A 17,356-nucleotide genomic window follows, 5' to 3' on the forward strand; every position below is an offset into this window, starting at 1 on the left:
CAAATCGATGAGGTTAAGTGGATTTGCTCTGCGCTTGCCTGCAAACCCACATCCTAACCTCCCTCTGCCTCCCACCTGCTCCACTCTTATCTCTCCCAGGGGAACATCCAGATGGGCTCTGGAGCTTTGAGCTGGCAGAGGGTGAGGAGAAGAGCCTTCCTGCAGCTGAGTGCAATGAGACAGACTTGCCCATGCTAACTAATGCAATGCCATCTTCTGCTAGATGAGACAGAACTACCAACACTATCTGGTGGCAAATGGTAATGATTTTTTGTCTTTGTAACCAGCAGCATGTCCTTGGAAACAAACTCTTCATGTAAATATGTATGGGCATGGGGACAGTGCAAATGTCATTCAAGGGTCTGCTTTCTAAGGAAAGGACACACAGTGTCGTATGGAGGGTCGTTTCTTTGGCATCACAGCCACTCGGGAGCAAAAAGGAATGAAAAGCAGGATTAATTCATTTAGCTTTTGATCTCAGACACACACATTTTCATTTAACAGGATTACAACAGCCAGAGTCTTGTGACCCATAGCTGGTGGGCAGAGAGAACATTTTCCAAGCCCTTTCCCCCTTTACTTGGTGAGGTGCATCTTAGCAGCAGGTTCCTGGTGGTGAACCCCTGGGGAAGGCTCTCCCACATAAAAACAGCCCAATGTCTGGACTAGTTACTCTGATTCTGATATCTACAGATGAACTCCTGGCAACTAGTTGGTGTCCCAGATAACGTGGGAACATACCCATGGAAATCCTATATAGAAAGCTGTCAGAGAGAGAAGGAAGAAAAAAGAATGCGTTTGATATAATTAGTTCTGGGCATACATGCACACCCATGCACACACTATCTCAGCTAACCAGAAGAAAAGCTTAAATGAGGCTTCCTATTTTCTCCACACACGTGAAGGTCTACAACAGTGGGAGAAGACAACGTATGGTGCAGGGAGGCATTAAGACATTTTCAGTAGTTTCTTCACATGGAGCATGCAATCTGTTCAGGGTCCTGAATAACTTCTTTGACAAATTAATTTGCAAAAGACTTTCTCATAACTAGCTCTTACAAAACCATCCTGCTCATGAGCAAGTGGGTATAAGGGCCAGAAATCAGTGTCAAACATAATAAAGACCAAGCTGGCATCTGTGGAGTCACCAGGTGACACCAGTAGAGATGCTGGAGCCTTAGATGATCCCAAACTGGGCCAGCTCGTGCAGTTCCAGATGGCTGAAAGCTTCCCATGGGCAAATCACCGTGATATCTGCGAAAGAGAGAATGAGAAATGGGTTCTGGAGCAGCACTTCTTGGATTTCTATTGTATGAACAGAAAGGCTGATTTACTGAGAAAACATTAAAATGTGGGACAAGAAAGAAAAGTGAGACTCCATTTGAAAATTAAATGAATCAATGAGCTCTTTAAATGTGGTACTACTACCAGTCTGAACCAGATCACTGTATTTTCTCCTATGCCATCTTTCTCTGTGAACATGACTATGGTTGCTTCAGTGGTGAGACTGGTGTGAAAATTCATTCTGGTTACGGGGTTTCTCCTGTTCTTATAAACTACCCATAACCAAACTGTGGTATCCTTGAAGATGTGCAGTCTTAAATCAGATGCTGAATGATTTAGTGTAACATGTCCAGGACCTGTAACTCACTGATAGGTGCAGCTGTTATTTGACTAATTATAGGTCATTCAGTGTGTATTTTTCAGTCCAAAATCAGTACATTACATTCTTAAAATTAGGATTTTGGTGATAGCACAAACACTTCTCTAGCTGAGGTTTAGTTACTGTGATTTCTGCTATTAATAGCTTAGCACTTGGCATTTATTTGAGAACCTCATGCTGCTGAAATTCTTAGTCAGAGTATTAGCAGAAAACAAAGACAAACAAGCCCATTTGCAGCCAAGTGAAAGTATCCAAAAATTGAAGCATGACTAAACAGCCTTTCTGCCTTGTGTATGTAAGCATGAGCATGGCCATGGCAGCTTGCAGAGGGAGCACTGACCTCCTCCAGTGACCCTGAGAGCTGCAAAGAGGCCAGGCAGATGAAGGCCACCCCAGACAGACCTCTACTGTGCTGAAAAGTATGCATTTATGTTCAAGAGGGGCACAACAGCAACATCCTGCAATGCCTACCTGTGCCCAGCCCCTCCATGCCTGGGATGTCATCTCCAAACCTAGGAAAGAAAAGAGCAGGTGAAGGGTGAGTTTGAGACAGCAATACCAAGGGGAGAAGCCCCACAGCCCCAGACAGGGAAGGGGGAGTGTGGGCAGCAGATGATGAGGAGCAGCTCTAGGCTCAGGTGGGCCAGCACCAGGACAAGAGAGCTGATGGCACTATGGGACAGGATAAGCCTCCTGGTTCCTTGCCTGGGGGAAGGTGGTGCCACAGGAGCTCAGCTCAGCAGTGAGGAGCAACCCAACTAGAACAGTTTTTTTTCTTTCCAAAATACCCTTACCCTTTTACTCCTTTTTTAGGAGGCTTGCTCTTGAACTGCCTTGTCTGTCTCTGCTTGAACTTGGGAGGACCCTTCCGTGGTGTGGTGGGACCAGTGGGAGCATCTCCAGTGGTAAGGTTGGTGGTGGGGTTCTCGCTCATCGTTCGGCTACTGCCAGAAGTATGCCTGACTCAGATCCCTCTATCTGCAAGAGAGTGGCAAGGACTGACACAATATTCTGCTTATCATATCTAGGTACCAATAGTCTTGTGATAATTATGGGAAGTAGAATTGTGACAGGATTAAACATAAGATACAAAATATAAAGAAAGACTGTTATGCATACAAAGCAAGCAGTTTAAGCATTGCCTTTCATTGTGAATGCTAGAATTAAGATAACAAACTGTGAACATTCCCAATAGGAATGAAAAGTAACTTAATCCCATAGTTCAGTGACCTGTGGAATCGTAGAGAATTATACCTTTTCTGTCTCAGACATGGCTGGATTATTGGAGACAGGTTTCTGCTGCTGCAGTTTGCCCCATGGTTTGGGCAGGATAGGCAGGTTTAGCCACTATTGTCTTCCAGTTTGCCTTCATGAGAGTAGAGCTAGAGTTTTTACTTGCTAGTTCTAGATATGACTAGTATTAGGAGCAATAAAGGCATGCTTATGGACTTATGGCTTAGAGATTTATCTTGTTCTTTGGAATCATCATGATATACAACACTTGTTCTTGTATCCGTGCCAACGCATTGCCTTCTGCACAGTGGTGAAGATGGGATGCTGAGCTAGATGGGCCTTTAGTCCGAGTGCAGCTGCACTTAGGGCTTCAAGTTTACCAGTGCCAACCTTATGAGGAATGGCACAGAATTTCTGAAAAATTGTCATTGCAAACTGTGGTTTAGACAGACATTAATTTCTGAGGATTGAGGAGATAAAAGCCTATAACTTCCCACATTATCTGTTGTCCATTTTGATGTTTTGAAGCATTATGTTGCATACATTGACCTCATGACAAAATGGTGCACATGAGGCAAGTTCCACTTCTCAGGAGCTATAGAATTGTCGGGCAGCAGTTCTGGTGTGGGAAAAACCTTTCCTGACTGAGAGCTGCTGCACAGAAAGCCCAGAGAGGACAGCAGGAACTCTCTCCAGTGCCCAAGGGAGAACCCTCATCTTGATCAAATTCTGTGCTAATTAGTGTGCTAGAGCAGTTTGACCACTCCATTTATGGACAAAAATAATTGCCAGTTTTTCCTCTCCTCCCTGGAGTCACATTCTTCCCCATGACCATTATATAACTCCTGTCTCCAAGTTTCTATCCCTGTGCAGCCAGGCTGATGGAATAGCTGATGGAATTAACTTCAGGATTTTGGTACTAAAAGATAATCCTATTATGTCATCATAATGCTCTGGCCTAATCCCCAATATCACCTGCAGTGACACTCCAGACTTCTAATCTCAGAACTATAAATGCCATCAAAAATGAGTGTTCTTTTTTTTCTTAGTTTAGAGAATAGTCTGCATCTTTGTCAGTGCCTGAAAGAGCCAGAGTGCTGAAAACAAAACCTGAGACGGAAGGAGAAACAGCATCCAAACAATCCTTCTGTGTCACTGGCAGACAAGAGCAAGGTGAAGAGCCGTGTTTGTGTATCTGTGGCAGTCTGGGAATACTTCTCCCCTGACATCCTTCCATCTGTGATAGCAGTAGAATGGATCCTCATGAAAACACCCAGAGGCATGCTAGTTCTCCCGTTGCCTGTGGCCAGGCTCTTGTCTCAGCTGTAACATCCCGTGCAGGAGGCTGGAAAGGTTCCAGCAGCCCCAAATGGAGCAGCAGATGGTTGTGTCTGCAGCTGAAGGATGCACAGATGCTATTCCTTTGCCTGTAACACAACGATTCCCAAGCACAGAGTGTGCCCACAAACACAGGGACCAGCTTAATTCAGAGAAGTTGCTGGTTTGGCTGATCTCTGAAGAACCTGAGCAATTCCCAGAATTTATGACTCTATTCTCGCAGCGTGGTAGCTGGACAGGCACATGCTGTCACCTTCATCTCTTGCAGAAAGGGACAGGAGGTGCAGTGATTGAAGTTTCTGTATCCTTGGCACCCCTTACAAGGGCTGCTCCCAAAAGTACAACCAGAGAAACAAACTGGCTAGCAGATTTCCAACCCTTTGTCCTGACAGCCAAAATTTGTAAGAGGCAACTGAGCTCAGACTTAGTTCCCAACTCAAGTTGCCAACTGCTGTCTGCCAGCATGGTACCTTAATCACAAAATGGTCATTGAAGGCAATTCCCCGTAGTTCTTTGAGTCTGTACCTTCATTCCATTGAGAAATATCAATGGGAAGATATAGTCCTTGGAATTTACTTGGTCCCAATCCAAAGTAGCTGTGTCCACATACAGCTACTTCTATACCTAAGATTTGGGATAGAAAAGGATCTCCCGAAATCACACTTCATCCTCTTACATACATGAATTCAAGAAACAGCATTCAAGATAATGGAAAGGGACAATTCTATTACCTTCCTTACCAGTATCCCTCTACCCATTCTTCCCACACATCACCAAAAGAAAGGGCAGAGGCAGGAACCAGCCTCAATGTCACAGAACAGCCTCCACCTGGCAGAAGGAATCTAGCTTCCCTCCCACTATGGAGCTGGCGGGACTTGCTTGCCATCACCCACAGGCAGAGGTGCCTTGGTTCATGCTGGAGCCCACCCTTTTCCAGTTCCCACTCCTCGTTATCAGCTGCCCCTGCCTTGGGATGGCATATTCCCAGCAGTGTTTCCCAGCTTCCCTGTACCTGGTTACTTGGCTGGTCCCTGGTCCCACACCAGGCAGACAGTTGATCAATGCTGGGTGCAGATGAGTCTCCTCTGTCCCCTATAGGTGTTATGCAGCCCCAGGGCTTCCCAGGCTGTTGGAGCTCCTCAGCTGCTGCCGGCTCTGGGATGCAACTTGTGGGCAAGAGCAGCTGTGGACGTGCAGGCTGCTGGGGAACAAGATGTTCTTCCACACACTTCCTCTGCCCCCTCCTCTGACAAGGAGTTACTAATTGCCCCTGACAGCATTTCTGTTCAGTTCAGGGCTTAATCCTTGGGGTAAGAGCCTTGCTTGCGTCCAACTGCTAATTATACCTAATGCGCATTAATGTGCTTATCTCAATTGCGTCAGATATCCCACCTCTGGGTTGATGGCCAGGTTAATCATCCTTCTTTTACTTCTCTTTGAACCTAAAGAGGCTTGAATACTACTGTCAAGTGCTGACTCTTTAATCTGCCTCCTCTTGCCCCTTAATCTCTGATCTGCTATGGAAAATTTCCCTGACAGATAATGCAGATGCCTCACTTGACTTTCTTCAGACAGATTCAGCACAGAGTCTCTTCTTTCTTTATCAGATAACTTCAGGTACGGAATCCACCATGTGCCTGGTGTCTTCATGATGCTGCAAGGGTGTCAGACACAGAGCCCTCCATGCAGTGATGCACTGGGAATACACAGAATCCAGGAGGAAATACCCTCAATTTTTCAATCCTTTGGATAATTATTTCTTGACCTCATGAGAGCCACAGGCATTTTCCTTGCAGACAGGCTTTCATCGGGGCATAATGAATCCAGTATAAGATGCCTGGGGGGAGTCTCGGAGGCAGTCTTAGTCTCTTGAGTTGGCTAATCATAGACATGGAAACAGCACATGCATGTCCAGCCCTTTCTGATCCAGTGCTCTAGACAAGATCTCACAACTCTTCTTAAAGTGTTAAGACCACAAACAAATGAAAGATGGACTCCAGAAGACAGGAACACACATCAAGTTGAACTGTATTCCCACAATAGCTTCCCAGATGGTGATTACTGGAAAGACTATCTCAGTTAGGGGGTGACATCAAAGGAGGGATTCATTCACATGGGAGATGCAGTGCTGCTTAGTACGAGCTTCCCACTGATGTGCCCTATGCCCTGATCATCCCTGGGAACTCCAGGAGTGAGCCCACAGCCAGGCACTGCCAACAAACCCCTCCGAGGACTGCCCAGCCTCAAAAATAGTGTGGTCCTGGGGGATGGTGGAGCCTGGGACACACCAGTGCTGCAGCATGTGCCCTGATGCCCCAGCAGCCAGCCCTAACGGTAGGAGGAAACAGCAACAACTGTGCAGAAACACAACTACCTCTCTCAGCTACTGGGTGCACTCACGTTTTCCAAGCATGAAAATCCAAGCTAGGAAAAGACACCAACTTCTCTTGCACATACCCCTTTCCCCCCCCCACTTATTCCATCGAGCTCCTTAAAAATACTCACAGTCCTAAAGGCTCCTCTTGCAAACCATTCAACTCCTGTCCTGCAGCCTGGGTAGAAAAAAGTCTCGAGGTGTCCTGCCTCCCACAGATATACCCTGCCAGCAGGTGACATCAGGGCACCAGGCGCCAATCAGGAACAGGCCCACGTGGGGCAGTGCGTGACCTTGGTGCCCTGCAGGTACGGAAAGGAAAGAGCTGGGGCTTCAGCTCTAATTCCAGCCCAGTGAAACCCCACTGGCAGTAATACGCATTATTTTGTGTGGGGCTTCATACCTCCAGTGCATTTCTGTTGCCCGTTGTGGCTGCCTGGGAGAGCTGTGCAAGAGATTTGGAAAAAAAGTGAGAGGTATCTGCAGATAAGAAGAACCAGGGTCCTATTGGAAAGTGCTAGAAGATCATTTTCATCCTCAGCTGCAGCAGCACTGTGTGGCTTTAGCCTAACCTCAGGGCAAAGTTGCAGCGCTCTGGGTGTACTGGCTCTGGTGAAGGTCTGCTCACATAACCTCACTGTGCATCCGGCTAAACTAAAAGAGGGGAGATTTAGGTTAGATGTTAGGGGGGAATTCTTCACTCAGAGGACAGTGAGGCACTGGTACAGCTGTGGGTGCCCCATCCCTGGAGTTCAAGGCTAGGTTGCATGGGGCCCTGGGCAGCTTGAGATGGTGGGTGGCAGCCCTGCCCACGGCACGGAGTGGAGTTGGGTGGGCTTTGAGGTGCCTTCCAACCTGAACTATTTTGTGATTCTATGTCAAGGACAGGAGCTGCCTAGCATGAGGGGCCCTGGCAGAAGGGTCTGGCACAGCATCAGTCTGCTGCTGAGCCAGAGCCCACAGACGAGGCCCCTGGCCTTCCAGATGGCTGAAAGTACTTCTTACTGAGACTCTGGGGTTACATTTAGAACAATCAATAAGGTCCTACCCCTAAGAGTGGACACAGGGAGTTAAATCCTGAGTGCAGCTGACGACCTGCCCATCAAGCAGAGAGGCAGCAGAGAAAAAAAGTTCCATGTGTTTGGGGATGATCATGCAGCTTTTGGAGACTTTGCAATTCTTTCTGGGCATAGGAGGAGGAGATGGGGGCAGCAATGCTGGAGTTTAAGAAATATCTGCATAATGCTCTCAAATATATGGACTGGTTTTTGGGTGCTGCTGTGTTGAGCCAGGAGTCGGATTAGATGATCCTTATGGGTCTCTTCCAACTCAAGATACTCTGTGATTCTGTGATCACGTTGGCGTTGCCTCTTCCCTTGCACTTGCACACAAACACACTGAGGCTGATGGTACTCAGCAGCTCCTGACAGCAAAATTGATTTCTGTGGGCAGGAACCTGCCTGTATGGATATAAACAGGTGCAGCCCGCTGGCAGCAGGCTCCATCCCATCCCTGCTGCTCATTCCCATGCCTCCATCTGCTTCAGTCAGGTTTCTGGGGCTCCCCCTCCCTCTCTGCCTTCTCCTGTGTGGGCAGAGCTGCTGGGAAAATCGGCTTTGCAGCCCCCAGTCCTTGTAGTCCTTTTGCTTGCATTCTTCTTGCCTCCTCCTCCATGCTGTTCTGAGATCTTGCAGGCTTCCTTTTCTTAACCTTATAAATTTACATGTTTCCAGGCTGTTTGTTTTTGAAATATTCCTTTTGTTTTCCTGTTTTTCCAGGGAAAGCAGGCCCATTTCTCTTTATAAAAGCGGATATATGGGAAAAAAAATTTCCAGTGCTCCTTAAGTAGTGTGGCAGAAACTCCCACAGCAGTTCTGCTTGTTGTGTTCGCTCCTATTCTCCACCATGACCAGGTCATTCTCCCTCTCCTCTCCTTCCTTCTCCTCTCTGCTTTGCTCCTTTTGTAGAGCTGCAACGACTTAACTGGACTGAGCCCTACAACTTAACTGGACAAGGACATTTGCCCAGGAATAGGGTACCTGTTTATAGAATCATACAATTACAGAATCATGAAGGTTGCAAAAGACCTCTAAGAACACCTAATCCAACTGTCAGCCCATCCCACCATGCCCACTAACCATGTCCTCAGTGCCACATCCACATGGTTCTCGAACACCTCCAGAGATGGTGACTCTGCCACCTCCCTGGGCAGCCTCAATACTCTTTCAGAGAATAAAGTTTTCCTGATATACAATTTAAACCTCCCATGGTGCAGCTTAAAGCCATTACCTCTTGTTGATGATCCCTTCCCAGCCCACAGTCCCTATCCCTACACCTGCCCAGGCTCTGGAACCACAGCAGCAGCCACTGCACCCAGAGCAGATCTCCAGGAGCTGCAGGGCTGTGTGGTGTCTGGTTTCCTAAAGGGAAACTATGAGCTTCATCACCTTTGGCCGGGTTTGTCCCTATTCTAAGGAATAGCTTAAAGACATCTCTGAGGTTTTTGACCCTATTTATGAGCTGTGTAGCCATGGCAACTGTAGTTATACCAGAAATAGCAGCTTGTTTGAATGACAGAGAGTGCAAGTTTACAAGACAGTGACTTTTCCAGGGCCACTGTGCTTGTGGGACTGTGGAAGGTAATCCTTGCCAGGGGTCAGGCTGAGGATGGAGTGGCTGAGGACTACAATAGCTCTTTTGAAACAAATTTCTATGATCTCATATCAGGTGCTTCTGAGATGTTGTGCTGTATTGATAGAGTGTGATTGCTTGCAATACAGGCATACCTGGCTGGGAACTGCTGGGGGATTTCTGTGGGTAAGCAGAGGTTTCCTACCTTCAGAAGCACAGCCTACCAAGTGCTTCTGCATCCCTGGCAGGAGGACAGATGTAGGACCTGAATTGGGAAAGTGATTACCTGTTAGTTTTGTAGGTCAGTGAGGTTGTCATGTCAACAGTACTTCAGTGGGAAGCTTGGTGAACTGAGGTGTCTGCAAAAGAAGATTCACATAGAATCATAGAATGATTTGAGTTGGAAAGGACCTTTAAAGATCATCTGATCCAATTCCCCTGCAACGAACAGGGACACCTACAGCTAGAACAGGGTGCTCAGAGCCCTCCAGCCTGGCTTTGATTGTCTCCAGGGATGGGGTTTCCACCACCTCTCTGTGCAACCTGTGCCAGTGCCTCACCACCCTGACTGTAAAAAACTTGCTGCAACCCTCCTTCCCCACTGTTCACCATGTCCCCAGCAGTCTGTGATGGTGAAAAAAGAAACAGATACAGAGAACTGAGTGTAGCTGCAAATATACATAACTGCAGATGCATGCAAACCAGCTCATCACAACTGCAGAGAAGGCGGCACCTTCATGGCATGTTGCATTGTCCTTCCTTCAGGTCATGCGCTCTGGTTTCAGGACAAAGCACCTGACAGCCTGCAGTAAGCACAGTAGTTTGCTGACTCTGGGGATCTGCGCCTCTGTTGTGCTGAGTGCCCCTGCGCTCAGCTTGCAGAGCAGCCTGCACTTGGATCTCATTTCCACTCATGCCATGGAGACTGCTTTGTTGGTAGGGTGGGGGTGGCAGAGGCCAAGATTTGCTCCTCCACTGCCAAGGCTCTAGAGAGAGATTTCCATGGGCAGTCTGGAGAAAGATATCCTTTGAGGAAATGTAAATCAAGCCTCTGGCAAAACATGGGATGAATTCCCAGAACAGCTGCAGCTGCTGTTTCCTCCTGGAGCCGCTCGGTGGTTCAGTGCCTCTCACAGCCCAATGCCTCATATCTGAGCTGTCCGACCATCCTGCTGTCCCAGGGCTCCCTCAGGAAAAATTAAGTCCTCGCCTTTCTCCTTCAATCAAGGTGCTCGGTTCATGCATGCCAGCAGAGCATCGTAGAACCCGAGCTCTCAGGCACCAACACTTGAGGATGTGCTTGTTTTTTGTAGCAGGTGACATAAATCCTGTGTAGCTGTCATACACTTCATTAGCTACCAGCCACATTTCCTTGCTTCTACGCAGTGAGCCTGGCCTTCCTTTACGTGGGTAACAAAGTCTTGCCACATAACGCTAACAAGGAGTACATGGCTAGGGTTTTGTTAACTCACACCAACCTTTCCATGATTGGTACTAATAAATACGGAAGCTGATGTACACAAATTGCACAGAGCTGCAGACTAGAACCAGCCGCCCCAACATCTGCCATAGGAGCCATGAGCGTGGCCGTGCAGCACAAAGAGCTCCACACTGTGTAACTGCGCTGTGATTTATCACCTGGGAGCATCCCCTGCCCATTGCTGAGCTGTCCCAGGAGAAAGCAGTAACGTTACTGAGCGTCCTTCCTGTGCACTGACACTGCTTAAATGTCTGCAGCCAGGCTGCTGGCAGTGCTGCAAGGGGACTGTGTTTGTTAGATCAAAAAGCTTCCTTTCTTTTCTGTTCTTTCTCTGTCAACAATTGAAAGATGTTTTTTTTTATTTTATTATTTCCCCCCAAATACCATTTAGCAAACAAGTTTAAAGTCCTGAACTATGACCTGGCATTTTTTCATTTTTCTAAACAAGCACAAGGAGTTAACCTTCCTGTCTATGTGGCTGCCAGTAGGCAGAGCACGTGGTCACTCTTAAAAATGCACCTCAACAGCAGTTTTTACAGCGGTGTCTCCAGGATCTTCCTTAGAATCTTCTCCTCCCATTATTGACTCCTTCCGTATGAATTAGATGCCATACACCTGCATGCAGTGATTCAGTGATCCACTAGCACTCACTTAACATGTTCATGCATTGAACTAAGCGTGGAGGTAACACTGTTTAGCTTTATTGCTAAGAAGAAAAACAGAAGAGCCAGCAAGAGGGTGTCTTTATTTAAATCAGATAATTCCAGTGCTTTGTCAGTTTGAAATAGTGAAGCAAGTGACTCAGTGTCATTGGGCTATGAAGAAGTAACTGCACACAAGTCAGCTCCAGATGTCTCCTCTCCTGACAGCTCCCCTTCTCTTGCTCTGAAGGATCGATTCTCTCTCCTTGGCAACCAGCAGCCCAATCCAGAGAGGCTCCTCTAAAACATTTTGGTGAAATGTTTCTTTCTTCTTAAGGAGACACATCCATTACTGTGGCTTGCACACCACACTACAGGCATGCTCTTCTTTCCTCCTCCTCCCAGATAAAAGCACTGCCTTGCAATCTCATTCAACTCAGCTCTTTGCCACCACCACCATAATTAGGATCGTTTTTTGAAGTAACAGCTGAGGCTCTCAAACAGAACTGATTGCTGCTGGGGAGCATCCCGCATTCTCCTCGGGAACATTCAGCTAATGGGCAGAGGAGGCAGCTCTTCCAGCCCCATTAGCTGGTCTCCTGGGTGACTGCACACCTTCCAGGCACACTGATGCTGAATGCTCCAGCTGCCACACGATAGCTGATCCCTGGTGAAACGACTGTGGAAGGGGGAAAAGCCAAGAGATGGAAGTGTAAATCACACTGAAAAAAAAAAAATAAATAAAATTCTTCTTTTACAGCTGAGGTCTATGGCCAGGGATTAAGGCTGAGGTTCTCTCCTCAGGGTTTCATAAGTCTTTAGGTTTCACTGTTTTAAGTTTTTTATTTTTATGTGATGGTTTTGATTGGCACACCCCAGCCTTTCTATTAGTGTAGATCCTTGCTTTCATGCTTGCTTGTGAGTGGAGGTGCACCTCTCACCAACTGAGTTTGAGCCTCTTGCTATGAGGCTGCTCTGTGGCACGGGCTTGGGGCTCCAGCCACTTCTAGGTCCAGTCAAATATGATGAGCACATCACAGAATCACAGAACCATAGACTATCCCAAGTTGGAAGGATCTGGTTCCAGACAGGACCGCCCAAAACTCAAACCCTATGTCTGAGAGCACGGCTCAGAGATGAAGTGAACTGTTCAGGAGTTGTCATTGCACACCTGGCTTACTCATGTTGCACAAAGGATATAGTGGCAGGTTGACATCCACAGAGATCAGTTTGCAGGGTCCATAGCTGAAGGCGTACAGTGACTGTAAAGGTTAAAGCTGGTTATAGAGGAAAATGAAAAAAAGGAAGGAAAGAGTGAGAGAAGGGAGAACGTTTCCCTGGTGACCAGCTGGGAATGGCAACAACGAGCTCCCATTGGAGCAGGGGTGCTGCAGGTGATGATGAGGAAGATGGTAAAGATGACAATTTATTGCCATGTTTTCCCTTAGCAAGACATGCTTTTGATCAGGACCCTCTTAAGCTCCCTACTGATTGTCCTCGGCTATGAGGCTATGACTCTGTTAGCTCTGAGAGAATTCTAATTGCATGCAAATGTTGTTGAGCTTCTGTATACATATGTTTTGGATGGCAGCTACTGAGAGTTTAAATAGCTGCTACCTACTTTGTTGAGCATAACATTTTCTCTTTTATATCCCTAAGTCTACAAAACAAGAGGCAAAGAAGGAGAGGGAGGAGGGCAATCCTCACTCCAGTACTTTCCATGAGACCAGCACAAAACCACTGTGGGGGCTGGCAAGGGTACAGCTGTGGGATCCGCAGTGGGAACAGCACAAGTGCAGTAAAGCAGAACCGTTGCCACAGTGCCCAGAGCAGCTCTCTGCTGAACACCAAGGCACGCACAGCACTGGAGAGCCAGCGGGAGCCTGGGCACAGCCCTGCTCTGAGCCTGAATTTCAGCACCAATCCAGGCTGCCTGCTGAGATGAGTGTTCAGCACGGGCAAGGCAGGGTGCAGCTGGCAAGGAGATTTGCTAAAGCCAGCGGGGAAAAAGAGGATGCCACATCTTTCCTAATTTAGTCCCAGTTTCAGCTCTGGCTGCGTCGGAGGGAAGCCACAGCGCACGGGGCATGCTTGGATAAATACCTCCGTAACACTCTGCCCAGGGATCAGCTTAGGGCTGAGATTTGATTGCACATAGTGAGATCTGACCTTACATAACCACTTCTGAGAAGCCCCCTAAGGTTGCTTGCTACCCAACAACCGCTGAGAGATGTGAGATGGGTGCAGCTCTCCTCCATGCAGGCATTCAGAAGAGGGACCCCAGCCCTTGGGGAAAGAATGTTCCCACACCTATTACCTTCCTTCCTGTCTCCCCTTCACTCCTTCCACCTTCACTGCCCTCTCCTTAAGTGGGCTGCAGTAACCATCCTTAGCCTATCTCAGGATGGCCTCTGGATTTCCTCCATGCTCTATTTGCCTTTGCTCCCCCAGCTCCAGCCAAGCCCTCTCCCTCTCCTTGCCCTGATGTTCTCCCTATGGCCAGCAAGGCATGCAGGAACAACATGTGAAGATTTTGAGTGCCTTCAGGCTAGAGATGGGGGTTATGGGATTAGCACGTTAACTGGCTTGAAAGCTACTTAAGCAAGCATTACATTTCCAATCTCCTCTCCATCTTTCAAGGAAATCTCTTCTGGAGGAGGTGGAGAGATGGAGCACCCAGTCACGTGTTGTGAAGTCAGCTCCTTGGCCAGCTGACAGCCCAAAGGGTGCGCTGGAGGCACCTGTGTGTGATCTAAGGAGGAGGAAGGGCCTCCACGCAGTACAGGGACACTTGGCCCGGGGACACCCGTGGCTCAAACAGATGGTGTCCTTACAGCACTCACTGACATTAGTTTGCTGCACCGTGAGGTCTTCTTGGTGCATTGCTCATAGCCTCGGTGGAAATGGCAAAAAGCTTGATGGGGAGGCAAAGCTCAGGACAGGGACAGAATTTGGCAGTGTTGTTCATTAGAGAGCAATGCAAGTGAGCAACACTGTGCATGGAGTTCATCACAGATGAAAATGAATAGCTGCGAAGCAAAATATTTAACAAGAGTAGTGGGAAAAGATATTGCACTACAGAGCCTCTTAAAACTACAAAAATGGATTCCTTGCCCATGGAATCATAGAATTATTAAGGCTGGGAAGATCACTATGATCATCTAGTCCAATCATCAGCCCATCACCACCATACCACTAAACTATGTCACTCAGTATGAGATCTACATCTTTTCGTGAACACTTTCAAGGATGGTGACTCCACCACATTACTGGGCAGCCTGCTCCAATGCCTCACCAGACAGAACTCTGTATTCCCCTCCCTGGTGCTTCCAGCCTAGGAAATTTCAGCTCAAATATAAACATTTTACAAATAAAGAGTGGGTGAAAATACAAGATTATAACAGGTGATGTTTTCCTCAGTTAATCACTTCTAAAGGCTATAAAACAGTTCAGTTCCTCAAATTCAGACACCTCTTATGTGGAGCACGGAGATGACATTTAGCAGCAGTGGAACACCATGTGAAAAAAAAAAAAAAGCCACCACAGAAGTGCTGGACAGCTGATGGCAGCAATCCAAACACAAAGAGAAGAATAATGCCATGCCTTATCTTTTCTTAAAGTTTTCAAGAAATCTCAAGGTGGGTTGGATCCAATAATCTTCCACAGAAAGCATTTGACTATTAGCAGTAAAGGCTGTGTAGGTGAAGGATATACGCTTCAAATATTGAATAAGGTTTTCCTGTTCCTGGCCAAGGGGTTGGAACTAGTTATCTTTGAGGTCCCTTGCAATCCAAGCCATTCTGAGATTCTGTAATTCCGTAAGCTTGGACGCTAGTGGTTGGTCATGTGTATTAGTGTGGTCAACCAATTCTATGACTGACTGTGGTCAGAGATCAAATGAATAAGAACTAGTAATAACATTTTATTTAATAACCTCAGATATTATTTTTCAACTAAAGTCACGTTTGAAATATTGCCATTCTTTTGCAATCAAGCAAGGCACTATCAAGACATTGTCCTTGCTTCCTTCTGTCACAGGCTAAGAAGTGGCTGCAGTTTGACAAAGTCTGCCAAGAGATGGTCTTCATTGCATGGCATCAGATTGTCACAGATCAAATACTTGGTGTTAGAAATTTGCTTTCAGTGATATTCTGCTGCAACATAGTTCAAAACCTGCCTTTTTTTTCCAGCAGATCAGTGACGTGGTTCCCCAGCGGGATGCCGGATATGCCAACCTGAACGATGCTGCCTGGTTTCTAAGCTCCCATCTGCTCACCATGGTGCGTATCCAATGTCTGCAGTTCCTTCTCACCCCACTTACTAACAGGAAGATGAAGCAAAGAGCAATGACATTTATCCATGATTACATGCTGGCTAATTTATAATCTAGGGATAAAACCTGTTTCTCTTGTGTTCTGGGCATTTGTGCCAACATAAGTTGAGTGTACATATTCAAGTGTACGTCCCTGTACCTCTCTGCACATCTGTGGGTGTACTGGTCTCAATGTACACTCACATACATTTAGAAATAGTGCATATACAGCACTGGTCTCTGCACATGGCCACTAAAACCAAGGAAACCACAAATCAGGGTGTAACCAAATGGTAACCACAACCCTTGCACCTTCGCAGCAAAGGTGTTCTTGTCTCCATTGTAAACTGGTGATTCGACTGAAATTGGAGAGTGAGTCTAGACACCACAGGAGGTGAGGCTAAAGGCTGATTTACAAGAGGCATGGGCTGCAAAAGAAGACCATAGTTAGCACTTCCAGCTGTCTAAATGTTGCCCAGGCCAACACTGTTCATGCCAGGCAGTTTGAGCTGCCATAACTTGGCATGGTCAAGGAAGGCACTTGTTCTATGCTTTCCCAATCTGCACTCCCACACAGCCCCTTCCCTTTGCTAGCACAGGTGAACAAGGCTGGGAAACTGATCTGGGTTTAAAGCTCACTGACAGATACTTATGTGTCTGCTTACCAGGTCTTGGCAGGTATGTCTTAAACTGAGCACAGCGCTGTATGCACAGAATCATAGAATGGTTTGGGTTAGAAGGGTCCTCGAAGCCCACCCAGCTCCACCAACTGCTGTGGGCAGGGCTGCCACCCATCACCTCAGGTTGCCCAGGGCCCCATCCAAGCTGGCCTTCAATGCCTCCAGTGATGGGGCACCCACAGCTTCTCTGAGCAGCCTGTGACAGTGTTCTGTTCAGTTCTGCTGTATTGTCCCATGAGGAGGATGAGATAGGAGTGGGAGGATGAGATAGGAGTGAGAAAGAACAGCAAAGCATTAAGCAGTTTCTCTTGGTCGGGAACAAATTAATGGAGGCTTAAAATGACTCTGGGGCTACAACCCTGACTCAGTGAGAATCCACTGTCAGCCAGATATGTGCCCTGTTTGTCCCCTGAAAAGCATGAGGTCAGAATCAAAGTGCCACCCACAGCTTGGGTTAAAGATAAGATAGGTTTGGAAAATCAGTTCCTCTCTTCTGAGATCTGCTTGTCCCTGGTAGAGATTTCTCTGATTCAGTTGTCTGCAGCCTCTAAAAATTTGTATGTGATAAATATTTTCTATCAGATGTGAATCTGGGGCAGAGAATGTAAGCCCCTCAACAATAGATTTGCTTAGCTCGGTTTGCTTCTGCAAACACATTAAAAGAAGTGCATCAGTCATTTCAGATCCAGATTTGCTGGTTGCAGACCAATGATCTAATTTGTCCTTAAATTCCGCTCTGAGGATGATGTGCACGGAAGAGTGATGTGAGTGAAGAAGCAGGTGGGCAATCTGCAAGTGGAAGAAGAGAAAACCTGCCTGTATTTCGGAGTGGAAGTGGGGTAAAATCCTTCTTGTATTTAAGCATGCCTGGGAAACGGGAGCTTATTGTTCCAGAGGCTGCTGATCTTTGGGACTGCTTGAAAATGGCTGGGAGCGGGGCACACGCGGCCGGATGGGAACGATGTGCCAATCAGGTGTAGCAGGTAGCATGCGTTACTTGGGAA

The 17,356-nt window shown here is 47.1% G+C and overlaps 1 protein-coding gene across 1 annotated transcript; it reads right to left on the minus strand.

The window, feature by feature from the left end:
• Positions 1–258: 258 nt before the first annotated feature.
• PDE6H (phosphodiesterase 6H) lies at positions 259–2,616 on the minus strand. Its single transcript, XM_042890468.1, has 3 exons — positions 2,458–2,616; positions 2,135–2,175; positions 259–1,254 (listed from the first exon to the last, which is right to left on the minus strand). The coding sequence occupies exons 1-3, from the start codon at positions 2,595–2,597 to the stop codon at positions 1,178–1,180; spliced, it is 258 nt and encodes an 85-aa protein (XP_042746402.1). The 5' UTR covers positions 2,598–2,616; the 3' UTR covers positions 259–1,177.
• Positions 2,617–17,356: the final 14,740 nt, after the last annotated feature.

The sequence above is a fragment of the Lagopus leucura genome, unplaced genomic scaffold (genome assembly GCF_019238085.1).
Source record: "Lagopus leucura isolate 7727_CA_CO unplaced genomic scaffold, USGS_WTPT01 Super-Scaffold_100159, whole genome shotgun sequence".
In the NCBI taxonomy this organism is placed as follows: domain Eukaryota; kingdom Metazoa; phylum Chordata; class Aves; order Galliformes; family Phasianidae; genus Lagopus; species Lagopus leucura.